Source organism: Penaeus monodon, chromosome 16, assembly GCF_015228065.2.
Source record: "Penaeus monodon isolate SGIC_2016 chromosome 16, NSTDA_Pmon_1, whole genome shotgun sequence".
Taxonomy (NCBI): domain Eukaryota; kingdom Metazoa; phylum Arthropoda; class Malacostraca; order Decapoda; family Penaeidae; genus Penaeus; species Penaeus monodon.
This window is the reverse complement of record NC_051401.1, coordinates 4,565,767-4,576,623: the sequence shown is the minus strand read 5'-3', so window position 1 is coordinate 4,576,623 and position 10,857 is coordinate 4,565,767. Positions and strand designations below refer to the sequence as shown.

At 31.8% G+C, this 10,857-nt stretch overlaps 1 protein-coding gene across 1 annotated transcript in view; it reads right to left on the bottom strand.

Annotated features, from left to right (window-relative positions):
* Nucleotides 1-557: 557 nt before the first annotated feature.
* LOC119582919 (protein retinal degeneration B-like) overlaps nucleotides 558-10,857 on the bottom strand; it is a 42,822-nt gene continuing 32,522 nt past the window's right edge. The window contains exon 21 of the mRNA XM_037931430.1: nucleotides 558-1,083. Within this exon, the coding sequence (XP_037787358.1) occupies nucleotides 1,026-1,083 (58 nt within the window). The 3' untranslated portion in view covers nucleotides 558-1,025. The remainder of the gene's footprint in view (nucleotides 1,084-10,857) is intronic.

Below are 10,857 nucleotides of genomic sequence, written 5' to 3'. Positions count from 1 at the left end.
AAAAAATATATATATATATATATATATATTATATATATATATATATATTATAGATATAGATATATAGATATAAATAAATAAAAAATAATATGGAACTTGATACAAGACCACCTCTTCCATGAGACTGAACTTGATACAAGAACATTTTAATAAATAAACTAATAAATAAAAATAAATAATAATAATTTTTAAAATGCGAGAATGCGGGAGAGAGAGATTGTACCATACTAATTTATTCAAATAAAACTGAACTGATTTTACATATCCATATAATACTGTACAGACATAATTATGACAAAACAATGGATCATTCTTAGGTGCAGTGTAAAAATGATGCACAGCGAGTATCATTTTTCATTACCCACTGAATCATAACCTGAGATAAATTCTATTACAATATCAGTAACGTGAAGTTTACAATTGTTACTTCAAGAGAATACCTTTATAATAAAGTCTATCCATCATTTAGATATATTATGTTCAAATAATATTTTGTACACTTGAGTACAAACATACAACTGTAACCAAGTATAAACATGCATAATTGTGATCCTTTAAACAAATACTAAAGTATGGCAACAGTTCCTACTAAGATACACATCAGTTTAATTCTCTCCTAAATGTATACCAGAAAAAGCATCACATTTCATAAAAAAGAAGAAGACGAAGAAGAAAATAGGAGTTTCAAGAGAACGCACATTCTTCACTGCAGTGTTCCGATAAGATTTCATAAAATCTCTAATAATTACATTCATACAGTCCTCTCACTTTTCATGCAGTCTTCCAAAAACATTCATAATGTCACACCACACATGTCAAACAGCTTATAACCCATCAACCTTTTGCCATCATCAATGATCAAAGCAAATCTCTGCCGTCATCAATATCCATCCTTTTTTTTCCTCTTGCCTAATAACATAATTAACAGTCCAACTCTGTGTTCAAAACATAGGTACTACTATCGTCTCATGCTCATATGATTTGGATGAGGGGAGTGAGATGAACCTCTGGACCTGATTACACCTTCACGTTGCTGAAGCTTCCCAGGACGGGAAAAGACAGTAGTCAGTTTGTGCTAAGGAACTGGAAGGAATATAAAACGGTCAAAGCTGATCTTCTAAGGTATCTGATTATATTCTTCTGAGCAATTTAGTTTAAGATTGCATTGTATGTCAGTGTATACAGTATACAGATACATAGATACATACATATGTATATACACACACTCACTCACACACACACACACATAATATATATATTATATATATATATATATATATATAACATATATAGTATCACATAATATAGTATAGTGACTCATATTATAACTATATATAGTATTCATATATATACTTATATAATATTTTAAAAAACAAAAAAAAAAAAAAAAAAAAACAAACACAAATATATATGATATTATATATAATACATATATATATATATATAAATATATATAATATCAATATATATCTATATCTCATATGATATATATATTCGATAATAAAAAATATAATATATAATATATAAAAAATATATATATATATATGTCTATATGATCTATATAGTATATATATTATGCATCAATATATATATAAATATAGGATAGCTATATAGTAATACAAATATATAAATTTATATTTATATAAATACTATAGCTACTAACTATATTATAATATATTTTCCGCTATCATCGTGTACATCTATCTATATAGTCTATCATCTATATCTAATATCTCTACTTTATAATAAGGTAAGCTCATTATATATATATGAATATACTCTCTACTCTATACATATCCATCTAATATTCTATATATATATATCTATAATATATAATATATATTATGAATATACATAGATTCATATATAATATATTCATATATATATCCTATAGTCATATCTATCTATATTCCTATATATTATATATTATTATATATACTGTTATATGTATATAGATATTCATTATATAATATTTGAATCATCTATATATACCATAGTAATCATCAATATATGATTAATGTAGAAATATATGAGTATCTTAAGTTATATGTATTGATATATTCAGTATATAATTATATATTCCTAGTATTATATATACAGACATAAAGCTATAAAGAATAGTATATTATACTATAAATATATAGATGTAGTAGTATGAATATATATAGATATATTATATATATAATATATTATATATATATATTATACCTGTTATATAATAATAATATTTAATGACTTTATATATATATATATATTCATTATATATATTATTATATATATATAGATATAATATATATATATATATATCATATATAGTATATATAGACTACTAATATACCTATATATATAACTATATAGTTCATATATACATATATACTATATATACATATATATATTATAATTCCATATTATATATATATAGAACTATATATATCTATATAATAGTATATATATATATATTCATATATATATTATATATTGATATATATTATAATATATATTCATATATAATATATATATACTGATATATTATTCATATATATATATATATTTTATTATATATATATATCATATATATATATTCATATATATATATCACTATATATATATTCATATATTCTATACATATATATATAATATATTATATTATATATATATATATATATATATATATTATATATATAATATATATATATAATATATATATATTATATTATATATATCATAATATATATATTTATTAATATATATATTATTATATATATATATAATATATATATTATATAGAATGTATTATCATAGATGTAATCTAATATGTTATAAATATATATTAGTATAAAATTATATATATATATGTATATATATATATATATATCTATCTATATATATTATATATAGTATATATGTCATGTCGCATTCTATATTCGATGTATACCTCTCTACTCATATAATATCTCATATATATTCTATTATCTATATCTCTCTATATACTCTCTGTGTCTATTTATCTCTATATATCTATATATATACTATTCTATCTATCATCTGTATCTACTATATATGTTATATCTGTATAATATATCTCGGGTATCTCATACTCTATTATATATTATTATAGATTAATCTATATATCTCTCAGTTATCTCTCTCTATGTATCTCTATATAGATATATCTACTCTATATAGTATCTATATATATATATTATATATATATACTGTCAATATATATAGGGATATCTATATGTATATATCTATCTCTAGTCTATGTATCCTCTATCTGTTCTATTACATGTATATCTATATATCATCTCTAATCCTGTCATACTATATCTCTATACTATTCTATCTCACTATCGTATGCTATATCTCGCTCCCTGCATGTCTATATCATATCATCTATGTCTATGCTGATATATTCTCTATCTCTATTATATCAATATAGTATTCGGATATACATTTATCTTTATGGGGCTCTATCTTGTCATAATCATACTCTATGTATCTCTATATCTATATCGTATTCTATCTATCTATCTATCTCCCTATCTCTATAATCTATATATCCCGATGTGTATATCTCTGTTATATTTAGCATATATACATGTCATATATACCTCTCTCTCTCTATTCTATATCTTACTATATATATCTATCTTGATAACCTGTGCTAATACCTGATCCTCTAGCCCTCTATATGTATATATCATGTATCGTATATACTGTATCTTATATTGTATCTACTATCGTATACATCTATATATCTGTGTATATTATATGGGTCCCTATCCTCTCACTACCACTTAAACCTCTCTCTACATATATATGGTCTCCCTCATAAATATATATCTATATATATGATCTTTCTTACGCTCTCTATATTATTAAATTCTACAGATATATATATACTACCTCTATATATCTATATCTATTCTCTATCTATATAATTGTTATACCTATAATATATCTCTAGTCAGAATCCTACTATATCCTTGTAACTCTATCTCTCTCTGCCTAACTCGATATACTTCTATCATATCTATATGTATAATATATATCTGTATAATACATCTATGTCTCCCTCCCTGTCATTGTCTAAATCCATATATTTAATCAATTACATATCTTGTTATCCATCCCTCTATTTCTCACTATCTAATTACCTCAATAGTCATAGTCATTATCACACAAAACTAGATACTCTATAATTATATACCTCATGTATACCCTCATACTCTCTCTGTATCACATCTATATATCTATCTCTCTATCTATATCTATATATCTCTGTATCATTTCAGTCAATCTCTCTCTCTATCTCCTCTATATATCTCTCTCGTCTCGCTATATATATATACTATTTCTATCTCATCTCTAGTTTCTCTCTTATCTCATCTTTCTTCTCATCTGACTCTCTTAGTCTCTCTCCTCTCTCTCTCTCATCTCTCTCTAATTTCTCTCTCTCTCTCCGCTGTATCTGTCCCTCGTACTATGTACTTGTCTATGTCCTATGTCTCCTGTCTCTGTCTCTGTCTCTGTCTCTCTGTCTCTCTTCTCTTCTCTGTCCTTCTTGTCTCTGTCTCTCTGTGTGTCTCTCTGTGATGTCTCTCTCTCTCCGCTCTCTCTCTCTTCTCTCTCTCGTCTATCTCTCTATCTCTCTTCATCATACTCTCTCCCCCCCCTATGCCCCACCGTCTCCTCCCTCCATCCCTCCCTCCCTCCCCTACCCTACCTTGCCTCCCGCCTCCATTCACCCCCCCCCCCAAGCACCCCTACTCTCTTTCTCTTTACCTCTTGGTCTCTACATATAGTGTCCATCTGTCTCCTCTCTCCATCTCATCTTATTTTCTCTCCTCTATCTATCTCTCTTCATCTCTACTCTCTCTCTCTCCCTTGTTTGTGTGTTTGTGTGTGTGTGTGTTGTTTTTTTGTGGTGTGTGTTGTTGTGTGTGTGGTGTGTGTGTTGTGTGTGTGTGTGTGGTGTGTTTGTGGTGTGTCTGTCTGTATGTCTTGTCTGTCAGATCTGTCTGTCCTGTCTGTCTGTCTGTGTGTGTCTCCTAAGCTGTGTTTCTCTCTTTCTCTCATCTCATCTCTCATCTTACTTCTCTCTCTCTCTCTCTCATCTCCCATCTCCCCCCCCGTCTTGTTGTGGTGTGTGTGTGTGTGTGTGTGTTGTGTGTGTGTGTGTGTGTGTGTGTGGTCGTGTGTGTGTGTGCTGTGATGTGTCGTGTGTGTGTGTGTGTGTGGCTCCGTCTCCTGTCTCTGTCTCTGTCTCTGTCTCATGTCTCGACCGCATCTCTCTGTCTCTGTCTCAATCTCTCTTCTTTCTCTCTCTCTCCTCTATATATCTAATATATATCGTATCTAGGTTATCTGTGTGTGTGTGTGTGTGTGTGTGTGTGTGGTGGTGTTTGTTTGGTTGTGGTGCTGTTGTGTGTGTGTGTGTGTGTTGTGTGTGTGTGTGTTTGTTGTGTGTGTGTCTCTGTCTGGGTGTGTGTGTGTGTCTGGGTGTGTGGTGTGTGTGTGTGTGTTGTGTGTGTGTGTGTGTGTGTATGTATGTATGGATTGTATGTATGTATGTATGTGTGTGATAATGTAGATGTTCTATGTATATGTATATGTATATGTATATGTATCATGTATATAGATCTATCTATATCTATTCTATATTCTATAGATTATATCGATATATAATATATATGTTGTGTGTGTGTGGTGTTGTGTGTGTGTGTGTGTCGTGGTGTGTGTTTTGTGTGTGTGTGTGTGGGTTGTGTGTGTGTGTGTTTTTGTGTATGCAACTGCATAGGAGTATCAGTGTGCTCATGTATAAACCAGTAAAATATGTAATCTGCACCAATGTATAACACGCTCATGTCTGTTTACATATATTGATTCTTTTCTTCTCACTATTTAAAGTTTACCTTATAACCACCTACAAATAGAAACAAAGCTTCCCTGCAGTCTGCAAGCCTAATCAAAACAAACTCGCTATTTGCTCACCTTTAGTTCCATCCAATTTATACCAAAAATATGCTGCTCGTCTAAACCAAGACTCAAACTGTAAAGCTCAAAGAGCTGCTGCAGCAATGGTCCCATCTCTGAGGCCTACTAAATCTAATGCACAGGTTTTGCCTAACAACTAATGCAATGCCATTTTATGGCAATGCAATTTAGTATAACCTTTATATGATTAAATACACAATACTTATTTGCTTTAACTGTATTTAAAAACTCTGGAATGTAAATATAAATATCATGAAAAAAAAGCATACATACCCTGCCGTTGCACTCCATGGGGGAAAAAATATGAATTAAAATCCCTATGCATTTAGCCGCTTAAATTAAGTTTATATTGCTTATCAGTTGCAAATCACAATTTAATGTATTTATCTTGGTTCATTATGATTTGATTGGTGCATCTTCCTTTCTTAAGTCAGGAGGTCAGTATTTAAAGAGTGCGAGGAAGACGCTTATAATGAAGAACGGGGGATGGATGTGAAATGGAAGGGGGGAGCGGGAGAAGAAAATAAAACACAAAAAAGAAAATAAAATGTGAGTGGTTACATCCTGCAACAGAACATTCAGCTGACGATTGATCGTCAACAAATTTGACCATGAGATTGCATATTTACATACAGCAGAGAGATAAGGAGATGAAATGTATGTAATATATACATCTACGGACAAAGCCCTTGTCTCCGGTTCTCCAACGGATACTGGAGCATCATCCAAGCTCAATTTCGCGGAGGGAGAAAACAATCTGACTATCAAGCAGGCACAAGGCAACACACTTCTCATGGAATCAAGATAACTGGAATCCAGCAACAAGAAAGCACTGTGCAGTCTAGACAATGAAATGGTTGAATCCTGCACTACTGCCCATTTCTATCTGCTGACTTATCCTTCTTTTCTTTGCGATTTCGAAGACACTTTCTTGGCTGCCCAGTATCGCAAAAAATTCATTTTGAATCCTTTCCATAAAACAGCGAGGGTGGTCACCCTTAAACTTACTCATACCCAGATAAATCACCAAGTAAATAAATGTCAAAAATGGATAACAATAGAATACAGTGGGGACACACGAATCTTTACACCCCATTAACTTGTGTACAATTATTCCATGGCCATATACAAACTGATGAATTGATGAACATGACTGATGAGATGATGATGATGACTGATGTGATGATCATGATGATGATGATGATGATGATGATGATTATTATAAAGTAGATGATGAATATGATGATGATTATGATGTGTCGGTGGATGTATGATTGATGATGATGATGATGATGATGATGACGACGAGCGATGACGAAAGGAAAACAAGTAATACTTTTCATAAAATCTGGTAAAATCAAATAATCAAATATAGAGACTATATCTAAAGTGAATAAATACAGAAAAATACCAAATAATTATTATGACAAACCAGAAGTATAAAATCAATAAAAGAATATAAAATAATTAAAAGGATTTTAAAATCTTCCATCAATAATAAAGACAATATCATGACATAAATAATAACAATAAGATTATCAATGATGCTGATTATGATGATGATAAAAATCAATACAATAGTCAACTTATATGACCTAAGGAGAAATAAAATACTCCAAAAAACATAATAAAAGTAAAAATAAAAATCAAATAAATTAAATGATAATAATAAAATACTGACAACAGCAAACAGTAAATAAAATAACAAAAGGTCAAATATCAATAAAAAAGTGGTAGAAAAGTAAACATTCCAACTATAACTTATAATGATTATAATACAACAATAATGAAAATAAATTGAATAAAAGTGAACATGAAAGTAAAAGAAAGATAAAATAAAAAGAATAAACATAACCATAACCAACATAACTAACAAAAAAATAACAACATAATTCATAATATGACAGTGATGATGAGGTGTGGTGGTGGTGGTGATGATGGTGACGATGATAGATGGGTGATGAGGATGGGGATGGTGGTGGTGATGATGGTGACGATGATGATGGTGATGATGATGATGTGGTGTTGGTGGGGATGATGATGGTGAGGGTGGTGGGGATGATGATGGTGATGGTGATGATGGTGGTGGTGGTGGGTTGATGATGATGGTGGGGATGATGATGATGGTGGTGGTGATGATGGTGACGATGATGATGATGATGATGATGGTGATGGTGGTGCTGATGGTACGATGCTGATTGTCTATGATGTGGTGATGGTGGTGGTTGGTGATGATGATCGCTGGTGATGGTGGGTGGGTGGTGTGATGTTGCTATGATGATGGTGCTGTGATGATGATGATGGTGATGGTGGTGGTGGTGATGATATGCTGGGTGATATGATGGTGATGATGATGGTGGTGATGATGGTGTGGTGGTTTGTGTTGATGGTGATGATGATGGTGATGGTGATGGTGATGGTGGTGGTGGTGATGAGGGGGATGATGATGGTGGTGGTGGTGGTGGTGATGATGGTGATGATGATGTGATGGTCGATGATGGTGATGATGGTGGGGGTTGAAAAAACTGATGCGTGTGATGTGTGGTGATGGTGATGATGGTCGATGGTGTGTTGGTGACTTGATGGTTGATGAGATGATGATGATTGGTGGTGTGATGATGGTGATGTTGCTGGTGATGATGATATGCGTGGTGGTGAATGATGTGATGGTTGGTGGTGATGTGGGATGGTGTTGGTGGTGATGATAGTGATGATGATGAATAGATGATGAATGATTTGCGTGATGTTGGTGGTGATGATAGTGATAGTGATGAGTGATTGGTGATGATGGTGATGATAATGAGGTGATGCGAGGATGATAATGATAATAATATCAATAGTTAAAAATATAAAAACAAAACAATAAACAAAAGTAAAATGCAGGAGTCATATAATGATAATAAATAACAATAACAATAACATAACAATTAATATAATGATCATAGATAAAATAACATTAATCATAACACAGCATTAATAACTAATAATTAAAATAATTAAGGTATACTAATAATAACGATAATATTAATAAGGATAAGGTACAATAATAATAATATTGGACAATAACAAAAGCAAAAAAATAACAATATAATGCAGACATTATAGTGGTAATAATGACAACAATAATAATCAAATAATTTGGTGGCACAACAAAAACATAATTAGATGTTGATGATATAATAATAAATAAAAATAATGATTATAATTATAATAAATAATTATAATGAGAATTCAATATATAATAATAAATAGTAAAAATAATGAATGATGATGATATACATAACTAATAATAATTATAATAATAATAATTAAAAACATGATGATGATGATAATAATAAAAAATAAGTACATGATAATAATAATAATAATAATGATGATCATAATCATAATAAAAAAGAAGTCAGCAGAGCTAATTAAAAATAGAAATGACATTAATATACTACCAAAAAAAAAAAAAAAGATTTCATCAACAATATCAACAAAATTAACAGTAATACCAATAATAATTATAAAAAATCTAAGGTTAACAATAATGGTTCACAATAACAATTGTATTAATACCAATAATCTAAAAAAAAAAAAGAAAAGACAAAAAAAATAGTAAAAACAAATTCACTAAAAATTTTCAATAGAAAAAAAAAAAAAAATATCCTCAAAGATATGTAATCGGTTACAAACCCCGACAAGCTTTACTGGTAGGTAGGAGAAAACAGGGGGCCACGGACAAAGTTTTCTCACATTTTAAAGTGAAATGCGCGACCGGGTGCTGTAAGACCGTCCAATTCAAACAGTCAAGTTCATTAGCTCACTCAACAAGGTGAAGAAAATTGTTCACACGCTCTTTCTGGCCGCCAAGGCACCCTCAGCCCTGTGCTAGTTCAAAAGTGCAAAGGGAAACCAAACAGCAGCTTCTGGCTCGGCGATCACTACCCCCTACATGAGCCCAGTGACTTGGAGACCCCTGCTCCACGGAAGAGCATGCATAAACACACCTTTTCTGTTCCCATGTACTGTACATACTACACTAGCTTGGCTGGCACCGTAACTATCTACCATCTTAAGCCATCTCATCACCTGGAGGCAATCTGAGGTCCAGAGGGGACATATTTACATCTACAGGTTTGGTTTTGCTACATGTACTTTTCCACTGGGGTAATAGGGGAAAAATGAATGGGGGGACTGAGGGAATGTAAGCATATAAGTTTGATTATGGATTTTTCTATTTTCTTCTCTTTCTACGTATTTGAAAATTACCAACTGTTTAGAAAGAATGTATATCAACAGAGGGGGGGGGGGTGGTGAGTTTGGCAATTAAGGGAATATTTTCCTTTGATTTAAGTTACCCTGACAGAAAACAGAGCCAGGTCTATAGTTAATAATTCCTCATTATAGCAGATGAGGAGGAGAAGGGAGGAGGGGACGAAGGAGGCGTAGGGATGACGGGATGGAGGAGGAGGTTGCGCAAGGAGCAAGAGGCTTGAGAGGAGAATCAGGGAAAAGAGAAGGGTAAAGGAGGAGGGGAAAAGAGAGGGGTAGAGGAGGAAGAGGAGGAAGAGGAAAAAAGGAGGAGACGGAGGAGAGTAGGTGAGGAAGGAGGAGGAGGAGGAGGAGAGGAGGCGGAAGGAGGAGGCGGTGGTGGGGGGAGAGGGATGAGAAGGAGGAGGAGGAGGATGAGGAAGAGGAGGAGGTAAAGGATATCGATGAGGAGGAGGTGGAGAATTAGGGGAATGTTGTTTGTAAACGAGGCAGAGAAAAAGAAATAGATAAAAAGAACACGGTAGAAAACACAAAGAAAATAATGGAAGGCAGGGGGTACTAGCAATGAATGCCCACAAAGGCCAAAAACAAAAAATCGAA